At 43.8% G+C, this 26,532-nt stretch overlaps 1 protein-coding gene across 2 annotated transcripts; it reads left to right on the plus strand.

The window, feature by feature from the left end:
- Positions 1–10,307: 10,307 nt before the first annotated feature.
- On the plus strand, positions 10,308–25,066 carry socs2 (suppressor of cytokine signaling 2). Of its 2 annotated transcripts, none has more exons than XM_052033912.1 (2): positions 10,308–11,359; positions 23,388–25,066. In XM_052033912.1, the coding sequence occupies exons 1-2, from the start codon at positions 11,230–11,232 to the stop codon at positions 23,846–23,848; spliced, it is 591 nt and encodes a 196-aa protein (XP_051889872.1). In that variant the 5' UTR covers positions 10,308–11,229; the 3' UTR covers positions 23,849–25,066. The 2 variants fall into 2 exon arrangements, 1 of the variants encoding a protein (XP_051889872.1); XR_007957821.1 differs by having other exon boundaries at positions 11,221–11,390; positions 23,388–23,511.
- The last annotated feature ends 1,466 nt before the right edge of the window (positions 25,067–26,532 follow it).

The raw sequence follows: 26,532 nt of genomic DNA on the forward strand, positions 1-26,532 counted from the left end.
GGCATCCCAGCAGCACCATGCGTCCTTGTAGAAGGAGCACTGTCAGTGTTGGGATGTTATGTTGCAGGATTTTGTAAGAATATCTTGGTCCATATAAAGAGTAGCTACCAATGTGATCATCAAATGCAGCAGTTTCACGAGTGGTCCAGGCCATTGCCTCAGGCTTCTGCATCATCATTCCCACCTTGAATAAGGTCACAGATGTCACTAACTTGGTTGTTTAACAACCCTCAGACCAAAGCGCTCGGCAACTCATTGCTGCCGGTGAGGTGCAGAGGGGTGGAAGGCATGATCATGACAGGGCTACACAAGTTGATTTTGAACAGTGTGTTCCCCTGTCTCACCCTTTAACCCTCCTCCTCCCAAGTAAGAAACCCCCACACCAGCCTGCAGGAATGCAGCGGAGCAGCCTACACTGAGGCACATACACATTCCAAAACCTGCAGGACCTCAGCCAGTTCCTCTCAGCTGTAAGAGCTTGAATGTGAGCACCCTGCCTTGACCTCTGCCGAAGCATTTCCATCATTTTGAAGCGTTAGGAAGAGGAAAAGTAAAGACATGGCAGCATGTGACTAATAAAGTGTTAAGTTTCCATTGTAAGCATTCACATACTAAAAATTAATTGATACCACTTTCTGGTCTGCAGCAATCATATTTTCTGAATGGCAAATGCCCTTTGAATGTTTGGAATGGGGAGATCATCCAGCCTTGCTCAATCACAGGTCTGCTTTGTTTTGGTGGAAAGGGTGAGGTGCAGAAGGGTATGTGTCTAAATATCATCCAATAGACATTTAACTGGACCTGTGGGTTTCATGAAAATGGTGTTGATGGAGAAGATCAGCTGTGATCTCGTTGAGGCTTCCTCACTGGTGTCACACGCCACACTTTCAGCCCTCAGGTGAGACTGCCTGGAGTGCAAAGGTGGAGTGCCACATGACAAGCGAATCGGGACAGCTGGACAAATGTCACCTTGTAGTTGCAGACAAGCCGGACATTATTGGAACGTTATACATCAAATAGCAGCAGGAGTAGGCCACTTGGCCCCTCAAGCCTGCCCAGCCATTCAACCTCAACATCATTTTCTTATCCAATTCCCATATCCCCCAATTCCTCCAATATCCAGAATTCTATGAGTTTTGAATCCACAGTTTTGAATCTCTGGGGGAGAGAATTCCAGAGACTGGTGACTTCTGGGAGAAGAAATTCCTCCCCCTCTCTGTCTGAAACAGGCGACCCCTTATCCTGAAACTCTGCTCCCTAGTTCTAAAAATCCCCATCAGTGGAAACATTCCCTCAGGAGATGATACGTTTTGATAAGATCAACTCTTAGTCTTCTGAACTTTAATGAGTGTATACCCAACCTGCTCAACTTTTCTTCATAGGTTAACCCTTCACCTCAGGAATCAGTGAGTGAACCTTCTGTGCACTGCTTCAGGAGATCAGCAAATGGCTGATAACCACATGGCATTACAGCCCGTGCACGTCATCTATCGCAGAACCCACAACTTCCACTACAAACTTAATGATACTGCTCCCAGGCAGCAGATCTGGTGATAAACCCACCCCAAATTTCAAACATACACCCTATTTCTGAAGGTGGCGAGCAGAGGGACCAGTTTCTCATACGCCTGCTGGCCTATTCCTGCTCTTACCTTCTTACCTAGTTGTGCAGTGTCTGGTAGCTATCCACTGAGACCAGCCAACCCAGGAGGGGTCAGGCGGAATGAAAGACTGCTTCCAGTGGCCAACTTGGGCAGCCTGCCAGTTATAGGAAGATCTATCCCGGTGTAATAAAAGGCTCACTGGCTTATTGGATCAATACCGACCTCTCTCTCATTTCTACAGTTGAATAGAATGGTTTAATAAAAAGTTTAGATCTAACAACAGGTTATTAGACTTATAGAGACATACAGCAGCATCAATCACCCATTTACATCAACCTGATTTTTATTCTCCATCATTCCCATCAACTCCTCCCAGAATCTACCACTCATCTATACACTAGGGGCAAGTTACAGTGGTCATTAACCTACAAACCCTTGTCAACATGATGCTCATTTCACAAACATCAAACCACATTGACTGCAGGTCATGCAGTATTCAGCTCCTAGCTGCTTAAAAAACTTTATGATATCTGCTGAGGATCACTGAAAACTTCCTTCTGAGTCAGATGGTCAATGATTCATAGGTCACTCCAGAGACTTGAGCAAAAAATCTACGCTGACACTTCAGTCAAGAATAGAGTATACTTTGGGATGGTCCCAAGTGATTTACAACCAATGAAGTACTTCTGAAGTGTTGCTGCTGTTGTGAATAAGGGTAGCTAATTTGCAAGAGGAAGTTGTCACAAATCACAATGAGATAATGAGCACATAATCTACTTTTAGTGTTGTTAGATAAAATATTGGCCAAGGCACTTGGAGAACCCACTTGCCCCTGCACATCTTTAAATAATGCCATGGAAACTTTTATGCCCAGGCTACAGGGCAGATGGGCCAACAAATTTATTGTTCATCTTGAAAGACAGTCCCTGCAACAGTGCAGCACTCCCTCAGTACTGTTCTGAAGTAGTTTTGGGCTCAGGTCTTTGCTGTCAGTTTCAAGTCCTGAGGGACAGTTTCAGGCGAAATAGTAAACCAAAGTCCTGTCTGCCCTGAGACTTTGAATAACGCCACTAGCTTTGTTGACTCTGAATAACTTTGGGTTGTCATAGTTGTTATTAGTAACTTTCTTCTTTCTTGAAATCAGAAAAACACCGGATTTAAAATACTCCTTGGCTATATGGATTAATCAAGTTGTGTTTCCTATGCTTCAGTGATGGGCCTTACACTCAACATCCAGAAGACCAACATTCTCTACAAACCTGCCTCTGCTGCCCCACACCCTGTTCTGACAATAAAGGTTTGAACCATTTTCCACATCTCAGGAGCCAACCCTCGACACCGATAGTGAAATTCACTGCCTTTAAATGCAGCCGCACAGCCTTTGGTCGATAGAGGAAAATGGCACTGGAGGACCTGGCACAAACACTCATGGTTCATTGGGCAGCAGTGATCCTGCCCTCCAAGATGCTTCTGATGCTGAGGGCAGTCATTTCAAGGCACTGACAACACCACAAATGCTGTCTCCAGAGTCACTGGAAGGACAAGCAAACCAATGTCAGTGTCCAGCCCAACATCCCCAGTACCATGTCAACAAACACAATCTATTCATCTTCTTTTAGGCTCAGTGGTTATCCCCATGTCCACTAAAATGAGCCTGTCTGGTAGCTCAGAAACTGCAGATTGGAAATTAGTTTTGGAGCCCCCTCCCTTTCTATTCATGAAAGATTGTTAACCTTTAACTTCTGCTCAGTCTAATAGTTACTGCATATGGAACTGGGCTGAAGTTCTGCATGGAAACCAGCAATATATTCCAAGGCATTGTGCAAGGACAACCTTGGGGCTTGAAGATGGTTGTCATGTTTAACTGACATCCCTGATGGCTTCTCTCGACTCTGTGCTGTGAGACAGTGACTCATGCAGACAAATCCAGCTCAAGGTAGCAGTTTGTAAATAGCTGGCTGTGGATCAGAGGAACCCATCAGGAAATGACCGGTCTTTGTTTTGGTTCTGCTTCTCGAAGGGTTTTTATACACCTTCGTGATATTTTGAAGTTTGATGACTGGTTTTGGATGTTTAGTGGGTGTCGGGGGCCTCTGTTCGTAAAGTAAGATCAGAAAACACTGAGAACACCCAGCAGGTCAGACCGCATCTGCAGAGAGAGAAACCAGAGATAATGTTTCAGATCCAAGACTCTTTGTCAGAACCTTCCCAGTTCTGATGAAAGGTTCATTGACCTGAAACATTAACTCTATTTTTCTCTCTCCAGAATCTGCCTGACCTGCTGGGTGTTCCCAATGTTTTTGTTTTTATTTCAGCCTCTGTGTCTTTTGTTTGGTTTTCAGTCCCTGCCCATGGAATCCTTTGACAGCCAGCAAAGCCCTGTCCTAGAGCAGCCATCTGCAAAGCTGTCAATGGTTTTCAGCATTTCTAACTGTCTGGCATTCAGGACATTTAAGTACTATGAAAATGAAATAATGAAACAAATGATTTAAAAACAAAATCAACTAAAACATTTATTAGTTTTTAAAATACATACAAGTGACTCACATGCTTCCATACAGCCCTATAAGCCCTATTTAAATGAATGGTTCATTGGACCCTGCAGGGCATCCGAGAGCAAAGTGCCCAGTGTAAATGATGGGGAAGCTCAGCCATTTCCTGCTCTGCCTTGGGACTCCACAGGGAGGCTACCAGCAGAACACAGCTGGAAGATGGCCGGCAGCTGGCAAAGCACAGCCAGTAAGATTAAAATTTCTCTGTTTTGCACAAATTCAAAAAAACTTACCATCACTTATGCGGAGAAACATTGGCAGTTCTCTACAGAGCTGTAAAAGCAAAATACAGGCCACGTATTTGTTATGGATGAATGCTCAAAGTCTTTAACTAATGACGTTAATACATGCTTGCACTTGAACAGAACTGCAATGCATGACCAATATCTGGATCGATAAGAAAATCATCTTTTTATAATGTTCTCTTTACTCCTTTGTAGCCTGGTGCTTAATAAGTTGTATACAGCATTAGTGTTAGTCAGTCTGGTTTTATGTAACATGGGTTTAAAACACTCCATCTACAAAATTCCTGCAATTAGGAAATTTAGTTTCTCCGGAACATGAAAATATGCTGTTGTTACAGTGTGGTGTTTTGCCCATCAAGTGCTATCACAGTTGGTACTATATCAAAGAGCTAGCATGAAAATTATGTTTTTTTAAAAAAATTAGAATAGATCTCTTGATCTATGGAAAATTGGAAACACTATGAATGCGGCATAAAAACTTCCATCCATGACAGTCAGATCTTGCCCAAGCTGAAAAATTTATCTTTGTGACTAACAAAATCAAAGATACATTTGTCAAGGCAGGGTTTGTGATTTCACCCTGTCCAGCACACAAGAGGCATTTTCACACCCCAATAGGCAGCAAGGCATCCAAACTATTCTATAGACGGCCTCGTCAGTAAATGAGTGGTCAGTCTACTGAGCAGCCACTTTAGTGCGATGTTAAAAGCAGTTAGTTTTTTTTATAAGATATCTTTATTAGTCACATGTACATCGAAACACACAGTGAAATGCATCTTTGCGTAGAGTGTTCTGGGGGCAGCCCGCAAGTTTCGCCACGCTTCCGGCACCAACATAGCATGCCCACAACTCCCTAACCTGTATGTCTTTGGAATGTGGAGTTGTGATTAATACAAATTATATTGCTTTTCGAAGTTATTTTGAAATACTATTGAGAAATGATACGTGGTCAGTGTAGCCTGTTCGAGAGGACAAGTGCTTTGCACCTTTGGTTTCTGGAAGGGTAGAGGTTGAATTAGATGGGACACTTCTCTCTTCATCAAGCATTTCCTGTGTTCCCATCAACAAGTCACGGGAACAGTCTTCAAATTACGGACTATCTATCTTTTGGATGGGTTGAAATTCTGTTAAACATGACCTCTGCCTTTGTGAATGACTATTGGTACAGGAACAATTATGATGTTATGGTCTTGCCAAATCACTGATGTGGATACAACATTGAAGTTTGTGAACCAAAGCTCCTGCTTTATGCAGTCATAATGCCATTCATGCACCACGTGAAAGACAGGAAACTGCAAGAGAGAACTTGCTCAATCTTCCTTGCCACAGTCCTTTCCTTACCTCCAACCTGCTTCCCATTCCAGTGTAGCTGTCTATGGGACGATGGAAGACTGTTCAACCTATGTCACCTCCACTCCAGAACCAAGGTCACCCTCACTTTGTTCATTGAACTGCACACATTCAGAGGCCAAGCTCCAAGTCATAGTCAGCTGGCTAACCTGAGCGTCTGAGCAAATTCCAGGCTGTAATTATACTCAGGAGGCTCCAATGGGCAGGCACGACATTCACTTGCCCGACACCAGACTCCCAAAACAGACACTCTATTCTCTATCATCGTATTCAGAGGGAAAGGTTCAAAAATGATATCAAAGTTGCTTAGGAGTAAGCGGACATGTCTACTCAAACTGGAGAGGGAGCTTTGAAGACGGCATTGAGAACCTTGTGTCTGTGCATTTGGAACACACAGAAGCCCTGCATGAAGATTGGAAGTAATGCAGCCACTCCCAGACTACCCACCCACTTGGTCAAGATCCTCCTGCCCCACCTATGGCAGAGTTTATAGATCTCACATTGGCCTGATCAGCCACCTCAAAACTAGATTGGAAGCAGCAATCATCGATCCCAAAGAATGGCCTAAGGGGAAGAAGTGAGCTGCACTGTTGTAACAGTAGGGTGAACACTCTTGTGCATCTTTTCTACTTGAAAGTAGTACTGCAAGCCTCAACAAAGTATGTTTCCCAAATAAGTTGGAGTAAGCACTAACAGTGTGAAGTGAGAGAGTTTGATAAGGCAATAACATACTGACCACAGGTGGGTGACGAACAACTGTGGTGAGCACAGACACTCGGCTTTTAGTAAATGGGGATACACCAGGTCATTTACGATTCTGGGTCTACCTCACCATGAGTGCAAGCATGAACAGGCAGTGTGGATGTTGCATGAAGCAATGAAAAACTGCCCTGGATCAAGTTCCAGATTAACCACACAGATGGGCCACATTGAGCTAATGAACAGTCTACCGACTGTTTCCCTCTCCACAGATGCTGCCTGACCTGCTGAGCGTCTCCTGCATTTTCTGTTTTTATCTCAGATTTGCATTATCTGCCACGTGGTTGTTTTTCATGTTCCTTTATTAAACATTTTGAACTCAGGAATCCTTACAGTGTCAGTTTTGCCACTCTAACCTCAAAGTCAGAAGGCATTAGTTTAAGTCCCACTTCTGGGGCAAGCAAAAATAATTTTTAAAATACAATTGAGTTGACACAGTACTACAGAACTGAGAGTGCATCACTCTCAACATTAGATCCTTTCAGACAAGAAATTAAATCAAGTCCTTCTCTTGATTCTCAGGTTGACATAAGATCTCTCTTAGCACAACCTGAAGAATTAATTTTTGGAATCATCTATGATTATCTTATATTTATAATTCCTAGTTCCTCTTTCACCCATTAGTGGAAACACCTTTGACATCTACCACATAACCTCAGTTCTGCCATCAGTGGAGTAAATCACTTTTCATCTTCTCCAGGTCCTCTACCTTTCTTTATAAATAAAACAGAGACTGGAAAAGTTCACAGCATTCCAAAGTACTTTACGGACAATGAAGAGCTTCTAAGGTGCAGTCACTGTTGTAACAAAAGGTAGCCAATGTACAGCAAGCTCTCACAAGTAGCAATGAGAAAAGTGCCCGATATTGATTGAAGAACAATAATTGGCTAGAATTGGTAGAATTGTCCTGCTCCAAATTCCTCAAGGGAGAACAGAAGGCATGTGCTTCATACAGCCGCACCCTGGCGAATCCTCAGCAACTCTTGTCACCTGTTGCAGTGGTTACATAGAGTGGTGTGGCACTTTGCAAGCCCCAAGCACATTTTCAACTCCAGGCATTAGGCAGTGGTCTGAGCTCCCACCACAACACTCAAATGCAGGGTAACTACTGCTGGCTTTGCAATGGAAGCTGCAACATCAGCCATCAGATGCTGCTTCATGGTTGGGTCCGTGGATGCACCCACAGAAGTTGGCCATCTCGTCCACATTAGAAAGCATGAGCTCCAAACTCTACACAAAGCTAAACTATGTCCACACTTCTCTGTGGATGTGGGAGCATTGGAGAGGGTGCAGAGGAGATTTACCAGGATGCTGCCTGGTCTGGAGATTATGGATTATGAGGAGAGACTAAGGGAGCTAGGGCTTTTCTCTTTGGAGAGGAGGATGAGGGGAGACATGATAGAGGTATGCAAAATATTAAGAGGAATAAGAGTGGACAGCCAGCGCCTCTTTCCCAGGGCACCAATGCTCAATACAAGAGGGCATGGCTTTAAAGTAATGGATGGGAAGTTCAAGGGAGATATCAGAGGGAGGTTTTTTAACCCACAGAGTGGTTGGGGCGTGGAATGCGCTGCCTGGGGTAGTGGTGCAGGGATGTACATTGGTCAAATTCAAGAGATCGTTAGATAAGCATATGGAGGAATTTAAAATAGGGGGATATGTGGGAGGAAGGGGTTAGATAGATTTAGGCACAGTTTAAAGGTTGGCACAACATGGTGGGCCAAAGGGCCTGTATTGTGTTGTACTGTTCTATGATTCTCCATGCTCCTTGTCAATTAGCATCCTTGCTTCCTGGCAGGCCAATTGATGCACCAGGCGTTTCGTTGTCATCCCTCTCCTCACTGCATCAGAACTCATGTGCAACTGCACCTCCCAGGAAAAACTACCATGCACACTGAGCCGAAGGCTACACACGCTGAGGTCCCACTGCACTGCAGATCCCAGCTTTGTGCTGTGCTCTAAACTCTGCATTGTTGGTTATCACAGTGATAAGAGGGCAAGGGTACAGTTGTGACGTTGGAAGAAATAGGTATGACAAGAACATACTTACATTATTAAATAAATCAGAAGAGACTGAGAACATGGGAGATGGAATGTGAGGAGGACAATTACGTACGAAGATGCTATCGTCTTCGAGCTTTCAGCCAGCACTCCACTGGTGTTAGAATATGCAGGCATTCTCCTCCTGCCCTGGTGAACCCTGCGGCCTTCTGTTCCTTGCCCTGCAAGAGAGAGGGAGCAGTGTTGGTGAACATTGTGCTGTGGCACTGCTAGTTGACTATCTGGCAACAAGTGCAAACTTTGTGAAGCTTGCAGCAGTGCAAAGGGTACTACTGGCGAGGATGCAATAGCTGGATGCCAAGGTCAGGGTCCTAATTGTCAGAGACCGCGTGTGTGTGGAGGGAGTGCGGTGCATTGAGCAGCCTCGGGGGCTTGCTGTGCGGTTGGTGGGATATGGCACTGGATGAAGAGTACACAGTGGTGAGGTCATTCAACGTCTTGTGGCAATGCAACCAGGTTCTGCTCCTGGCTACGACCTTCTGGCTTCTCGGTCCCTTGCCAAACACGCCACATCCCTCCGTCCCGCCTCCTCCACCAAACCAAGTGCTACCTCGGAGTGCGCTCTCTTCCTTAAGGCTAAGCCATCCCTCGCCATTTCCCAGATCAGACTCACTTCTTGTAGAACCCTCACTGCGCAGCACTTTTTAAAAACCAGGTTGGCATCCAGAAAACCAGAGCGACCGACCTTCAGCGGGAGCCGGTCGTTCACATCGCTGGACCCCTGGGATGCGAGAAGTTGCGGCCGGCCCGCGGGGATTACCGCGCATCGTTACCTCCCCGTTCTCCGGGGGAGCGGTGTCCGAATTAGACTCCTCGAATTTCTAAACTAAAATGCTGGAAGCACTCAACGGTCTGGGAGCATCAACAGAGATACGGTTCGGGTCAGTGGCCTTTCATCGCAGCTGTTGAGGGGGCAACGACCCGCTGAGTGTTTCCAACATTGCTGTTGTTAGTTGGGGTTTGCAGCAGCCTCGGTGCGTGTCACACCACTGACGGCAGGTTCCACGGTTCTCGCCGGCTCCACGGCCAGCCCGGCAAACGAGGAGTCGTGCCCGTCACCGTGGCTGCGTTACACAGGCACCAACTGCATGGTGTGTAACTTAGAGACACAAACTTGTCCCCAGTTCTCACTCAGTAAAGTGGCGACAGGATTTTCGACAAAAGACGGGCTGGTAATTAAATACTTCCCGAAGTGAGGCTGTGACCTGCAGACTGGAAGCTGTGCAACACCGCGCCGAACTCTCCGCACACCCTGGCGCTTTCAAGGACACTGAACCACTCCAGTCACCTCCCATCGCCATGGAAGAAAGGCGAAGATTACTCCCTTTCCTGATCTTCACCTCCAGGAATTCTTGGAAACACTTCGGAACGGGGCCCAGTTTAAAGGGGGAGTGGGATTTGAAGGGCAGGGTGGCCGGGCATTTTGATGCGGGCCGGAGGAGCAGAAGCCCCGGGGTGAGCCGAGAGGGAGGGGAGCGCGGTGCCGGGGCAGGTGGAGGCGCCTCACCTTGGCTTTAACTCTGGATATACGCCAGGCCATGTGACTCAATTCTTGGAAAGTTCCTGGAAAGCGGCCTGTGTGTTGGGAGAGGGGGGGAGAGGAGCCGCTGAGGGGAGAATCCTCTTCCTCCTCCCATGTAATAACTTGTTACAACTAGTCTCAACAGAAGCGCGGAGACTTTGTGTCCTTCACCCCTCCCCGCTCTCTCACAACCTCCCATCCCTCACAGGTCACGTTGCTCCGCGCTCTCTCTCTCTCTCCCTCTCTCTCTCTCTCGGCCAACTCTCCCTCCCTCCCATCACCCAATCCTGCCACCGCTCTCTTCCTCCCAATCCCTCCCCTCCGGCCTGTTCCCTACGGTTGGGTGGGTGGGGTGAAGCCGTCACGTTGTTGTTGCCAATCCCCAGTGAATGGCATTTCCTTTGAATTGTACGGCGCTGGCCCAGGGTCCGGGGTCAACTGTCCGGTGGCAGAGAAAGATTTTAAAGCAGCGACCGTTCCCTGAAAGCGACCCCTCTGATAGCCGTGCGACAGAACAGTTGCCCCGTGGTTTCCTTGGCTCTGCTCGGCTCAGTTGTTTTACACACTCACTTGTTGACAAGTGTGAGTGATTGCACCGGCAGGCGAGTGTTGTCCGTCCGAATGTGGCGAAGAAAGTAAACGGAAAGTGTTTGAAGGATTTGCAGCCACTCGCTGAACCAGCCATGGGCACACTCGGTCTCACACTCACCGCGCATCTCCTGGTAAATTCCCGCTGTTTCTATCATGGGTTGACTGGCGATTCCTCACACGCGGAGGTTTGTTTTCCCAATTGCATGAAACCGACTGGAAGCGGAGGGGCTGCGGCACTTTGGGCGGACGCTGCCCACGCCTTCTGGTTGAAATGTCCCCCTGTAATGAACATCGACATTTCCGACTACCGCGGATGTCCCGCAGGTGATCACAGACTGGAGAATTGCTCTCAGACTCTCTCTCTCTCTCTCTCGTTTCTTCCAGGTAATCCAAGAAAGCGAGCGAGTCGATATTATCTTGTGTAGCAGAAAAGTTCCTTCTCCCAGAGGGAAGATTTTGGTAATGCAAGCAAGAGTGGGACTTCGCATTTCTTTGAAGCCCTTTCCCATTACTTGGACAATCGCTTCGCTGGAGTTTCCACCCCAATGACTTGCCAAGAAGCATCGGACGATGTGAATTCAATGCGGACTGGCCGGGGTCCCCAGATAGAGGCGAGGGCGTCGGAAAGCGAACAGGACCGCATTTCGGCAGCCATGGCGGATCTTCAGAGGACAGGTATCCAGTGCGCCTTCGCTCCCATTGCAATGTACGTGTGACTGGTCCTCCCCACACTAAAGCCACCTCCAGGCACTTAATGCAAAGTCCCCTTAAAACCAAATAAATTTGGATTTTTAATTCTTCTGGTCTGTTGGACACATTCTGTAGCAATTCAATACTCTATCTCACGCTTGGACCTTTGGCGGAGTTCATTGAACAACTGTTTACAGAAATCTCTTTATTTTCGCGGACAAACTAGGGATCTGTACAATCCGCTAAAACGTATGATATTCGTGAAATTCGCTGAAACTTGCGCGGGAATGATGTTGCATCGTGACCGTGTTTGAAGATGTCTCTTCACATCTCACATTTTACCGAACAAAGTTTTCACTTTCTGTTGATCTATTTTTTTGGGGGGGGGGGGGGGAAATCGTTTCGTGTATTGTTTATTACATTGAAGTTACCGAGACGGCTTAATGGCGACGGCCTCCGGGGTTTAGTGTTTTTAAAATGACTGAGATGCCACAGACTTGGATAGGAAATGTTATGATGAATGAGAATTGACATTTGAAAAAGTTCATCTTCAAAACTAAAACAGAAACTTAAGGGCGGGTTGACCGCTAGTTCGCGTGTGGCTGTGAAAATGTCATATTTAAAATGATCTTCAGAAGTAGGTGATATCAGATTTTCCCACCTCCAAAACAAAAAGGATGGTGTGGATACTTAGAGAGAAAGATATGCGCAGAGGGAAGAAAGGGAGTGGAGTGCAGGGGGGGCCGCTTGGGAAGGCCGTGCAGGTCCGAGTTGTGCTTTCAGATCCTTGTACTGGCCAAGTAGATGTTTTGTTTTACGGGCTAAAGGTTGGCGTCAGTATAAAATATAATTTCCCCCAAGCTCAGAATAACTTCAAACTAGCAAAAAAAACTCAAGTAATAAGCTATAAAAGATACCTTATTACCGAGATTTTACCATGCGCTCACCTTTCTGATTTAAGTAAATTTATTTCAACTATTTCCTTGAAAGTATATTTCTTCCATGGGGGGAAAAAAAATCCTGATCCAGGGATATTTGGGTTTTTGTGCCGGCCACCTGGTTCCACAGTGGAGTCCTCTCCGTTTTGACATGCCATGTGGAGAGTGAAACATGCCGGTGGGCACTACATTACCAAAGGACTGTTTGCAGAGCCAGGCTACTGAAAAGGCAAGTAGACCGTTCTCACACCTCTTAGATCTGCCTGCAGCCTTTGACGCACTAAACTTTGTTGTCCGGCCGGGTGGGACTGTCCGTCCCGACTTCAATTCCTCCCTATCCAGAAGGAGTTACTGCAATTGGCTTCTGCTCCCGCACTTGACCGAAGATCTCTCTTGCGACCCTTGCAGTTCTCGCTTGTATGTGGCACCTTGGTGATATATATTGGAAGAGAGAACACCAACTTCTCCAGTACGGTTCTAGCTCTTCCGACAAGCTCTCCACTGGCTCGGTGTCCTTGCACCGCTTCTCCGTTATTCAGTAATAAGTGAGCCACAATTTCTTCAATTAAAATGTAGGGAAGGTGTAGGCTCAGCTCTGATTAGTAAGAGACAACATCATCGGGCAGCGATCGTTATACAAGTGTTCGCAGTGTTGCCATTAGCACATTGCCAGACCTCGCTGTCGGCTGCAAACTGCTCGTTCTCCTACAACTCTCGCTTTTCCCAGATTCACCAATATCGGCTGGTCGCCTGGAGACGTCTCGATCCAAAAAGGCGAGGCCATTCATGGCTGCGGACCTTGCGCCTTCTAATCCTTCTAAATGTCCCTGGCATTTGGAAAGATTCAACAATTAATGGATCAAGTAAAATTTAAATCCTTAAAATTGTCCGTTTAAAACACTTCACTCAACTCAAGTAATTAAATAAGTAATTTAGTTAATACTTACCGGTCTCCCTCACAGCCTTTTCTCCAAGTGGGATGGAATCTCCATGGATGCAACAGGCTGGTTGTGGGATTTAGAACAAACTGGTGTCCCAACACGGATCGGGGGAATTGTAGTAGGTTTGCGTTCCGCCACTGTACTCCACCAGCAGTGTAACATCGGAAAACCCCCTGTGTAGCGGGCCCAAGAGGTTGTGGACATGTGTTCACACGGGATTCCAGACACCTTCCATTTAGCGGTGATTCCCAGCAATTCCACCTCATTAGTTTTGTGTAATTGTTGGTGATGTGCGAAAGAAAGATGTGAGTGTTTATAAATGATTTTGAGTACATTTACTTCCTTGGCCACGTTAAAATGGAAGTTTGCTTAAAATTAATGTGCGCAAACTACTTGTATTGTGTGCAGGATTCTTTAAAACTAAAATTACTGCATGCGGCTAAAGTGGCATGTGTCAAAGCTTCACGTGTGGCTGGTTAATGATTTCTGTCGAACCATTGTGGACTGAAATGAAGTATGTTGAAATAAAGGTAAACCCATACATCTTGTAATTATGGGAGAAATTACTGGGAACTTTGCTGGTGAAGCCCTGATATTTCACCTATCTTCCCTTCTCTCCATCCAAAAGGTCTTTTGATTTATTTGTTAAATTACACACGTTACATCTCAAATTATCACGTTCTGTTACTGATGTAAAGCAATCCTAACAGAGGAAAACAAGCTAATCATTAATCTGGATTCTAAAATGCCTGTCATGAAGTTGGGTCACGTAAACAACTACAATTATTTGGATGTCACTGAGAACTTGACCCTTTAAAGGGACTGATCCCTTGGTAGTCCAGCATTACAACCATGCTCCAGACCCCTAGGCTGCCCACTAGCCAAGGTATACCTGTCACCAAGTTGTCCATTATTGTGACACATTGACTGCTGGTGTTTGTATGGCGCTTCTGTTGCTGTCTCTGCAATGGTGGGCATTCGGATTGTAATTACAAGAAACTTTTGCATGCTGATGACTTTATACCAAAAATCTTTCAAATGCAACACAGAAATTAAGTGGCTTTCTAGAAAAACATTTGGCCCCAGTAATGTCCAGGACTGGTTTGCTTTGCAATGAGAGAGTCTAGGGAGGGATTTCTTCAGTTTTTATTCCCTGGCTTTTTCTGTTTGCTTTTTATTTTGCTTCACCCAGGAGATTACGTTAGTTCACTTGGGGTGGAAATTATAAGTCAATTGGTTAGCATGGCCATTTGCTTTAGAGGAAATCAGGCTGCAGACTTAATTTATTTGGCAGATGTTTTGGCTTGGAAGAATCTGGTTGCTTCTACAATGATAAGTAGGGTATCCAAGCATTTTGACCAAAGGATGATGAAGGAACAAAAGAACGAGAGTGGTGTTAATGTTAGTGTTCATAACCTCCAGATTTCAGATTTCCAAAAGTACCTTCTTCCTGCATTATAACAGTGACCGCACTTCCAGCTACAAAATTTCACAATTCATTGAGGAGCAAGGTCTCACAAACGGCAATGTGATCATGGCCAGATAATCTGTTTTTTATTTGTTGGTTGAGGGACAAGTATGGTGTACAGTTCTCCTGACTATCTTGGAAATAATGCTACAGAATGCTTTCTTACAGTCACTTACGAGAGGGAGCAAAGCCATAGTTTAACATCTCACAGAATTAGGAAAGGCAGCACTTCATCCGGGCAGGGACTACAGCTTAGATTTTGGGCTTAAGACTCTGCAGTTGAACTTCAATGCAGAACCTTCTTACTTAGAAACAAGAGTATTAACAACAGAGCCCATAACAAGAAGCAATGATATACAACTGGCACAAGGAGATCAAAGATACTCCCATCTCATTTGCAACTCCAATTGAGCGGTATGGCAAATTGAAACAATTTCTGTTGTCTGTCATGAAAGATATCAGAATCTTAGAAGCTGATGCTTTGAAAATGTTCTGCACTTGTAAGCAAATCTAAGAAAAAAAATGTGACCTCTACAACATCAGAGAAAAGATAAAACACTGGTACGGCTGTGAAGAACCAAAATGGACAGGATGAATACTTTTTCCCCTTTACCAAGGCAGCAAGCTTGTTATAGAAAGCTTTTTAAAATTAATGAAAGCCATTTATAGAGAGGAAAAGAAACAATTAAAGGGGGAAAAGCCTTTTTACTAAAATACTCACAGATGTGGAGCTAATCTTTACGGGGCTCTTTCCTTGAAAACAAACAGTATAAAGGAATATAGGGCCTGAGGAGAAGATGCAAAAATGATTAACAATGACAATGTCAGAACTGAGCTGTTACACCTATCAAAATAGAGACTATTTCTTAACCTGATGCTGTTTAAATTTTGGATGGATTTAATACGGCAAATGCAGAAACGTTTCCACCTGTTGGGCTAGTTTAAAACTTAAGGGCACAAATATAAGATTGTCTCTTGAAAATTCAAGAGAAAGTCTTGACCAGAGACCGTTTAGAATTAGGAATTTGCTATCGCATGAAGTGGTTGAGACAAAAAGCACTGTGTTGGGGAAAATAAATAAGTATTTGAGGGAAAAACAATTAGCTGAAAGGGGTAAATGTAACAGGGCTGGTGGGGGTGTGGATTTGTGTGAGAATCACTGTGTTCATTGGAGTCCTGCACAAAGACCAATAGTCATTTATTTAACCAATCCTGCTATCAAATTAAGATTGGAGCAATTTTGTTTGATCATTAATACTTTCGTTGTAATCATCATGGATGATGATTACATCAAATGGGAGATGGTGTTGTACACTAGTATGGACTAGTGGACGTCCTGTGACACCACCTGTTATTGAAGGGGTAATTTTCAGTTGTGTCATAGTACAACAGGCAACTTAACTCTCCTGGTCTTTGTTTTATTAAGCTCAAAATTACTTGCTTTGTGTTTATCATGACAAGTGTGTGATATTAGGGAACACCCAACAGAGGCTAGCTTCTTTAGTGATCTAAACCAATGCACGATGTTGGTAGGCCAGAGTGGGGAGATTCAAATTTGTCAGGAACTTAAACATAACCAATGTGCACATGCTCAAAGTGTTAATAACTATTGTGGGAGAGCAGTGTAACGTGCTCTTGTTTGACCATTCTGTGTGTCAGTGTCAATCTAGAAACAATTGCAAGTTCGTGCTTGCTCATCAACAGAGTTAAAAACGCAAACTTCAGGCATCTTACACAACTTGTTGGGGCCTTAAGAATTTTGGTCAATGGTGGAGGGCCTTGAAGCAAATTAGGTGATCAGGAATGGGGCAAGGGAAGGAAGTTCCTAGTAAGCCAAAAGATGTGTTTCTACTCCTTTCAAAACCACGATATATTAAGTGTTGTCAAAGTCTTAAGTAACGGACTGTGTGCAGTCTGGGTCTAAAATGAACAAAGATGTGATTTCAAATTGAAATCTGAAATCAAAACTGCCTTTCACCCAGTGTCACCTACTGCAGGGACTGGAAGGATCTTCTGTTGTTTAAGAGCTGTTTCCAGTTATACCACTGTTAAGGTCAGCGTTATTTACCATTGTATGTTTTGCACAGGTATTTAGTGCAGCGTAGGGCCACCCATCAAGGGGCAACAAACTAGACCATTCAACCTTCAGAAAAGATGGTCTGTTCCCTCCATGGATAAAAGTTCCATGGCTTTCTATCTTACTTCCTGATATCAACAATTAGCATGTAAGCATTGTCAATCAACCGTTTGATGGGGGGGGGGGGGGGGGGTTCTTTGCTTGAAATGAAATTTGTTGGGTTTGTTGAACATGAACTACAGTTAGTGGAGAGGCAGCATGCTGTATTCCTCTTCTGAAGACACATTGCACCCTAACACAGAATGATATGTCCACTTCAAACACCCTGACATTTCTGAGAATTGGAAAGGTGTTGGATAGTCATGGGTGCAAATGGCAAATGTTCCCTTTCTGTCCATCTCCCTTTGAATGTGCTGGAACCCTGGGTTTGGGCCCTCTCAGCATTTTCGGATCCTTGAAATAAAATATCAAACTGTCAGGCACATTCCCTCAGCAGATAACAGTGTTGATCAGTGTAATATTAATACAAGACTCCTGGGCACAGTGAGCCAGCTGTCCAGTTATAATTCCAAACTCATACCGAATCTATTGGAATTGCACACATCTAATTATGTGCAAACGAAATTAGATAAATGATCACAGCAACTGCAAATCTGAGGTGTGTTCAAAACATTATCAAATGGAACTGGATGATTGGAACAGTCCAAATAACATTAATATCAAAACAATGTATTATTTTTAAAAGAGCATTAGTGAACAGAACAAAAGATAAGGTATTTTATTTCATCCTTAAACTGAAAGATAAAAGTTGTGAGAAATTCCAACTAGAATATAATCACTCATTTCTTTCTTTTTCTAGTATTTTAAAATAGATTATTTATTGGTGATGCGAAGATTTCTATAAAGTATATTTTTATTAAATGATGCATTACTTAAAATGCAGAGGTTTGAATTAACCACCACAGTTCCTTCCTACTACTCACCTGTCACTGAGGGTATTAATATCTGTGTTGTACCCTAGATCAATAAATTAATCAAAATATTTTCTTAATAATGTCTTCATGAACACATCATTGCAAGGTAGCATGGCAAGTATATGAAGTCTAGCTTGTAAGATTATCTTTAGTATTCAGTAATATCGTTGTATCTCCCTTCAGGAGAAGTTCATTGCCTACTCAAACACTGCATCTCTGTTACAATCATGGGAACACAAAACTGGAGTTGTAGGTTGCTTTGAATCATATTAAAGGAAAGAAAAACATAAAATCTCACAGCACAGGAAACCATTCTCTCCATTGTGCCTGTTCACAAGTAGAGCTATCTAATTAGCCCCACTCTCCTGCCCCTTCATCTAGAACCTTGTAATTTTCTCCACTTCAACTATTTCTCCAATTCAATTTGAGATGATGGCGGTGAGGTGGTGGTGCAAGCAGGTCAGAGATTTCATTATTTAGTTTTTCCAGTGTGGGTCACTACTGGCTGCACTTTCAAAGTGCAAGTTTCCCAGGCAGCAGGGTAGGCAGCTAATTTGGCAGTGGCCACTCCTATTGCTTGTCACCTCATTTTTCTCTTCCTCCTTTGCAATGTTCATGATCAGAATATGCTTCCTGACTGCCTTTTGAATCTGGCTGCTGTTGTTGGAGGGGGAAGTGACATTAGTTGGCATTTTGGGAAACAGCTTATTTGTGATCTGCCAATTAAGGCACTCTGGGCATGTCCTTGTATTGCATTGGAAGGATGCAGAAACACAGACAGTGAAGGGAGTGGTAATTTTCATATAAGTGGCTAATGGATGAGCACAGCAGCATTGTGGTTAAGTGGCTGGAATTATGTCCAGAGGCCTGGACCATTGATCCCGAGACAAGAGTTCAAAACCCACCACGACCACCGAGGACTTTAACTTAAATGATTGTGGAATAAGGAACTAAGATGAAACTACTGATGGTTGTAAAAACAATATCCTTCAGGGAAGGAAATCTGCCATTCATACCAGATCTGGCTGATATGTGACTCTGGAACCTGTCTTGTCAATTCAGAAATGACTTGGAACAAATGTCCACATCTCGTGAGTAAATGAAAACAAAATATGGCTGCTAGTTCTGGCAGGGATAGGAAGGAGGCTACAGATGGGAATAACTACCTACTACATTATCCAGAACCTTTCAAGCCCCTGCTTTTGAACAATCCAGGAAGCTGACGCTCAGTCCAAGATCCCACTTGTTTCCAGCCTTGCTATGGTACAAATCTCTTTATTAATCTGTTCTCTGCTGTCTCCTTTTCTCCAGAATTGTTGTTTACCGCCTCTATTGTACAAGTCCAGATCTCAGCGAAGCACAACTTGACTACCCTGACTGGTAACTGCCTTCCTCCTCTGACACAGTTGGAAACATTTACGGTGGCTCCTATTTCTGATGTTGACCGTTTGAAACTAATCCACAATCGCAACAACTATCTGCAAAATGTTTCCCAGAGGGAACTGTGGAAGCCTGAGCTTTTAGTCATTTCAGCCATTCTGAACTTTAAATGACCCTATGAAGAAATGTTCAATCTTGCCTCGAGTTCATTGGCAAGTTTCCTGATCCCTGACAAACGCATGCTGGAGATGTTAAGTTCAGATCCCTGCTGAAATCTCTTCAAATTTAATATAGTAAATGATAATTTAACTCTGGCAAGTAGGTTGTTTTTATTTACCTGCATTAAGTGCAGAAGTAGCTACTATGGAAGCAATTATGTTCAACACCCACATCCATCTTGTCCTTGTGGGTTCAAATTCTAACCCCACCTACATATGAAAGCTTGTTGATAAACACTGTATTTCGCCTGTCTAAAAAGGATGATGTAAAATGCTTCACTTTATCTGTCTACAAATATAAAAAAAGTGTAATACCATATTTCACCTGATATAACCATAAGACATTCCAATGCAGCCATTCCTCAATTTAGGAAAGGGATGCTTTTCTGGAAAACATTTTGTTAAGCAAAATGTCATAAATTAAAAAGTGTGGGCAAAATGTATTGTGGTCATTTAGGTACAGTGTATTCCTATGGCAGTGTATTCCTATTCCTACATCACTTGTCCATAAGCAAGGAATACTATAATACACCAGGATTTGTCCTATTTGTTTGTATCTTCCTATGAAGTCAGTTAGAGCATTACCAAAAATTTCTGTTGGCCCAAGATCTGATCTCCATCCACCCTAACCCCCAAATCCTGGGACTCTTCTGAGTGTCTCTGGTGGTGATGTAGATTGTCTGAAATTGGAGCACTAGTAATTGGCAAGTTCTGCAAATGACTGAAATGAGATTTGTAGCTCACTTTCAGACAAAGAATATTCTGTTCTTTACTGGATTGATTTTTGGACTTTTTGATTATAAAATGTTAAAATTCCAATAGCAACATCCAGTTGACCATTAGGGGGTATTACTGGGTGTGAAATTTAACTAAATACTGCATACAGTTGGGCAGATGAGAAATGGTGCAGGATTATTTGGTGCTGTTTCCAAGCTGCAGTGAAAAGAATAATCTTGGTGACATTCATGATTTAATAATAATTATTATCAAATCATTTCCCCAGCCTCATTATTGGCTGATGACTCTAGTGCACAGGCATACAATGAAAGCCATTTTGCCATTCAAAATGTGATGGGGCAGACCATTAGCATGCCGAAACAATCTTCCACTGTCTGGACCATTTTGGAGGAGCCTGCACTAATCAGCAAAGGAGTGTGTTGAGAATTCTGGTGATGTGCTGAACGCTGCACTGCCTCATCATCTTGCTAGTGAGCAATTAAGTGGAAGGAAGAACATAGCCTGCCCAATTTACGTGCCTCCTATCTAGAGAGCACCAGCTCTGAGGAAGGTGTCCATGAATAACTTGTCAAGGTGTGAATCCAGAAATAAGAACCCCAACTCTGTATTGAAGTGTAAATAAACTGCAAATCCTGGCAATCTTCAGGAAGAAATAAAAATGCTGGAAAAGGTCAGACAGAATTTGTGAAGAAAGAAACAAGAGTTAATGGTTCATATTTCAGGTTGATGCTGCTTGACATGCTGAGAATTTCCAGCATTTTCTGTATTTATCCCATTTCTATATTTCTAGTTTGTCTCTGTCACTGCCTTCAGTCTCTTTGGGCACAATGCAAAACAGATTTTAAACCAATCGTACTCTTCAATAACAACATGCCAACATCTTGAATGGTGCACTGGAAACGTTTTGTGTGAATAACTTCTAATGCGACGTGAGTCTTCCACGTTCAGACCCGCAGCTCTTTCCCCGTATCCGCACCGCCAGCCCTCTGCCTTACCCCAACTCCGCCTCCTGTCCCTCCCCGGCGCCACAGGGCAACAGCACGATGCCGAGAGCACACCGCTGTTGGAAAACCTCCCGCCGCCGCCAGCCATTGGCTGGCGCTGCCCAATGAAGGGTGGGATTAGTTGAATGCCGCGCTGCCAATCAAGGCAGGGGCAGGACTGTCATGGGCGCCAAGGACAGGCTGCACCCTCTGGGGGAGGTGGGTTATTTACCCGGTGGGATTTCTATTACATCAGATTGCAGAGACTCCAAACAAAACTGTAAGAGTAAGGCGATTTGTAAAGTTGGCAATGTTCAAAAACAAAGCTAAAGACTGCGGCCGCAGGAAATCTGAAATAAGAACAGAAAATGCTGGAAACACTCAGCAGGTCGGGCAGCATCTGTGGAGGAAGAAACAAGAGTTAATGTTTCAGGTCAATGATCCCTCATTAGAACTCACACTTACGAGTATGGCTGGGGACTTTCTGTGGTGGGAGCCTCGCAGGCTGGGCTGTGAACTGCACCCACACAGGGTTGGCTGACTGGTGGGCAACAGCACAGGCAAGGCTTGGAGAATTACAGCAATCTCCCCGAGAGAGCACAGCAGATTTGTGCTCCATGGAACCATTACCCACTCGACCAGGGAACAAACCTAGTGATTGACGGAGTACAGCTTGCTCGACTGCTCTGATATCTCCGAGCTATACTGGCTGTGGTTTGACCTTGCATGGCTGTAATGCTGGCAGTACCTAGGGGGAGAGAAGAACGGAATTAAAATAACAGGTTGATGACCTTTCATCAGGACTGGCCAGTTCTAGTACAAACTGGAAAGGCTGGTTATCTGAAATTGTTGAATTTGACGTTGAGTCCTGAGATTTTGACCGTGCCCAGTCAGACGATATCAGAGGTGTTCAGCACAGAACCAGGCCCTTTGACCACAACCATGACAACCTTTTTACCCAGCAACACGAACCACATTTGCTTGCATAAAGTACCATTGAATGTGAAGGCTGGTGAGGGTAAGGCGATGACCTTATTCTGGGCGATAGGAGAGGGAGTGAGAGCAGAAATTGGGCAAATGGACAGACGTGATGGAGCAGTGTCAACTATGGTGGAGGGGAAGCAAAGGTTATCAAGGGAGGAAGACCTTTCATTAGCACTAGTGTGGAAAGTGCTGTCATCTGAAGGGAGACATTGAAGCCAGGGAAGCTAGGAGAATGGAATGGATTCCTTACAGGAAGCAGAATGGGATAAGGTGACGTTAAACTAGCTACAGGAGTCTGTGGGCTTGTAACGGACATTCATTGCTAGCCTACACCATGAGGTAGAGAGAAAGTAGTTGAGAAAAGAAAGGCAAGAGTCAGAGGGCAGCACAGTGGTGCAGCCAACACTATTGCTTCCTCACAACCCCAGGGACCCAGGCTTGAGCCTGACCTTGGGTGATGTCCATGTAGAAATGGCAAAACAATTAAAGGGGAGTGGATGGTTAAGTCAGAAAGAACACATTGCAGGGCAGCAAAGAAAATAACAAGAGGGGGATTATGACTGATGGGATTGCAGTGTTGGGAGTGAACATGGACACAGTGAGCTGAATGGCCTCTGATGCCATAATATGCAATAAAGTTTATAGATGGGGTAGACAGTCAGAATCTTTCTCCCAGGGTAAAAATGTCAAATACTAGAGGGCATGCATTTAAGGTGAGAGGGGCAAATATTTTTACAGAGAGTGGTAGGTGCCTGGAGCGGGCTGCCGGGGTGGTGAAGGAAGCAGATACTATAGTGGCATTTAAGAGGCTTTTAGATAAACACATGAATATGCAGAGAATGGAGGGACAGGCAATAGTTTAATTTGGCATCATGTTTGGTGCAGACAGCGTGGGCCAAAGGGCCTGTTTCTGTGGTGTGCTGTTCTATGTATATCACCCTTGTGAAACTAACAGTGGAAGTTGGCAGCAAAGGTAATGATTGCTTCAGCTTCTGTGTGAGACCAGTAACTGGCACTGATGTTCTAGAATAAGAAGTGAGGGAAGGAGCTTAAGTGAACTGTTGACATTGCGGTCATACCTCTATCAACAATAACATGAGAATGGCCAAGGACATCGCATCTGGCTTGCATCCTTCCTGATATTACTAATAATGGCTGAAAACATTTTGTAAACCTTATTTTTTTTTCTAATGAACATTACGTAAAATTGCATTTAATTCATTTTTATGAGCCGCTAAGTTTTGCTGGTATCACCTTGGGATTTTCAAAAGTCACTGTACATGTTATTTCTTATGTGTCTTGTTTATCGCAGGATGGTATTGGGGAGCTCTTAATGCAAATGAAGCAAATGAGAAGTTAAAGGAAGCCGCTGAAGGAACTTTTCTGGTGAGGGACAGTTCGCATCGTGATTATTTTCTCACCATTTCTGTAAAAACTGTTTTGGGACCAACCAACCTGAGAATTGAATACCAAGACGGCAAATTTAGACTGGACTCAGTGATTCTTGCAAAACCAAAGCTTCAGCAGTTTGACAGTGTGGTCCACTTGGTGGAATATTACGTAATCTTATGTCGGATGATACAGAATGCCCAATGTCTAACTCCCCAGAACGGAGACGTCCAGCTGCAGCTGACCAAACCATTGTATAATGAGACTCCCACTTTGCAACATTTCTGCCGTATTAATATCCATAAAGCAACCAAAAAGATTCATGAACTTCCTTTACCAACCAAACTGAAGAAGTACTTGTTGGAATACAAGTATCAGGTTTAAAACTTTCTATAGAGGGAGGAAGTCCAGGAGAGAAATTATGTTCAAAGTGCCTCCCCCAGTCAGGAACTTGGTTCCTGTTTGATTGTTTTGTTTTTTGTAAAGTATTGTCTGATCTTATCACCTCTGGGTCTTTCTAGCCAACTATTCTGTTCATTCTTTTACTGGAATGGGATGTTCAGGAATTGCAGCAGCAAAATTGATTCAATCAGAATGTTATTTGGTTACTAACTGATCCAATCTGAAGCAACCTAACCATGGAAAGGCCTCTAGCAATTAAGTACTGAATAGTGTTACCCTTGGAGTTGACTTTCCCTTTGGATTTTATTGTTTGGGACATCTTGATTGAAACAATTAACTGATCTGCATTACATTTTTCAATCATGATTGATCTTGGTTTAATCACATATTAGATTGATACACATCACTGCTATTTATTCATGTACCAGATATTCCTCTTTCAGTATACCAAGTTTGTTATATGGATGTCTGTTTGCCTATATCTCAACTTGCTCCTTACTGTTGGAGGGGGTGATTTTGCTGCTTGGTCAAAGAGTTTTTGGCTCAATCACCTTTATCTCCTTCATCATAAGTTCAGAGTGGAGATGTTTACTGATTACACAAGGTTATTTTCCATTTACAGCTTCTTAGCAAATGAAGCAATCTGTACCTTCAAGCAGCAAGTCGTGGACAACATTCAGTCTGGTTGACATAACACAAAACAACTGCCAAGCAATGACCATCTCCAACTACACCTGGCCATAATATTCAACAGCATTACTACCACCAACCTGTGGGCTGGCCTCCCATCTTGCACTTTCCACAAATTCCCACTCTCACATTCAAATGCCTACATGGCCCATCTCTGTTCTCCTCCAAGTTGCTGCCATTTTTGGCCTCATGCCCTTTTGCTGATTTTCATCAATCCACCGGTGCTGTGGATCAGTCCAAGGAGTGACATCCTTGAACTTCTCCCCCACCCTCCCATCCTTTAGGGCACTCTTTAAACCTTCATCGTGGGCAAGTTTTCAGTCACTTGTAGCCTATATCTCTTTATGTGGTTCAGTGTGAAACATTGTCAAATGATGCTTCAATATGCAACTTCCAGAGAGGTTATGGCAAGAGATTGAGAAAAATATTACAAAAAAGGCAGACATTGCTGCAATTCATAAGGAATCGTACTTTTGATTAAATGTTTTGGATCCATTTGGTAATTTGAACATTTTTATTTGACTGAGTTTTTATAATAGGCTTCAGAAGTGGAAAATATATCCCTACAAAGAGTAGTGTGGGAGGTTGGATTATTAGCTGCTTTCCAGCTCCTGGGATTAAAGTTCTCTGAACTCACCAAAACTTCATTGTGACAAGATGTAAATTTTCTTTCAATTGGATAAACAAAGGAGGCAGAGTACATCTGACCGAGATTTAGTTCGTAACTCTCTACACTACCTTACACCTGTGGTTCCAAACACTGACATCTCCACCATCTGTCCCCATTTTATAGCTCTCCTCATCAGGTAGTGACACTTGGCACCCCCATCAGTAACCCTCCACTTTGATTCTGTCCCTGATCCTCCACACACAGTTCGTTCAAAGAAATGTGGGTAAGGGAATATTTTGCTACATTACAGGTTCGAAACAAATACAAGTTTTTGCCATAGCAGATGTACAGGGATTAGTTTCACTCAAGCCATGAGTGTAATGCTGTTTTAGACCAAAATGGCACCTAGCATGAGTACACACTTCTGCATATTGTGCCAGATTCCAAAATTCTCACATGTGCACAGCTGATGTCCCCCAGAACTCTGCAGAGTAGCAGATAAATCATAATGGCAATCTTAACTTACAGCACAGAAGTGACACCAATATGGCTGTTTTGGACTTGTTCTCTAGTTGAACCCTTTTCTTGACTATGCAAAAGACTGAACACCATTAGGCAGCAGAATATAAAAAAGAATCATAGGAACCACTTGAAGGAACATTTGCACCACTTACAGCTTGGTGGGTGATTTTCTTCTGGCCATTGATGGAATTCCAAAAGTGTTTTGCAATAGTTGTTTCAGTTGCTAAACCCTGTAGGTTAGAGCAAGTACTGAAAAGCTTTGTCTTAATTTGAAGGCTTCTATTGCTGCTGCCTTGGAACACAGGATGAGGCTGAGCCAGAGCCAGTGGCATAGACAATGGGACAAGCCAACCGGAAACAGGAGGAGCAAGAGAAGGGCTCTCAGCATGAGGCCCAATGCACCTTGGATGTCCAGGAAACAAATCTACTTGAATTGTACAGTTGAATAATGAGTCAGATGGCTGTTCTTTAATAAGGAATTCCTCAATGCAATCTGTCACCTTCTACAGCCACAGCTGCAACCTCCAAGCAGGACAAGGATAATATTGCTAATGGCTGCCAAGGTGATTGTAACAATGAATTTCATGGCATCTGGCTCATTCCAGGTTGGAGCTGGAGATATTTGTGTTATTTCACAGTTTGCTGAGTAAGGGAGCTCACTGATACCTAATATTCAAAGACAGCCAATTGCATTTCATTCCATAATACCAGAGACCAGCCAGGATTACAGGCTTTCCTGATGTGTAATGTGCCACATTACACCACAGGAAAGGCACCACATGTCAACCCTGCTGAGCATGGGAACCACAAGAGGTTCCACACCTATCAACATCCAACTGATATG

This window comes from Pristis pectinata, chromosome 19, assembly GCF_009764475.1.
Source record: "Pristis pectinata isolate sPriPec2 chromosome 19, sPriPec2.1.pri, whole genome shotgun sequence".
Lineage (NCBI taxonomy): Eukaryota > Metazoa > Chordata > Chondrichthyes > Rhinopristiformes > Pristidae > Pristis > Pristis pectinata.

What these genes read in the sequence shown, in the direction of transcription:
- socs2 (XM_052033912.1), top strand. Translation starts at nt 11,230, where the DNA reads ATGACTTGCCAAGAAGCATCGGACGATGTGAATTCAATGCGGACTGGC. An exon ending in GGCGGATCTTCAGAGGACAG is followed by an intron (nt 11,360 to 23,387) that starts GTATCCAGTGCG and finishes TGTTTATCGCAG; the next exon opens with GATGGTATTGGGGAGCTCTT.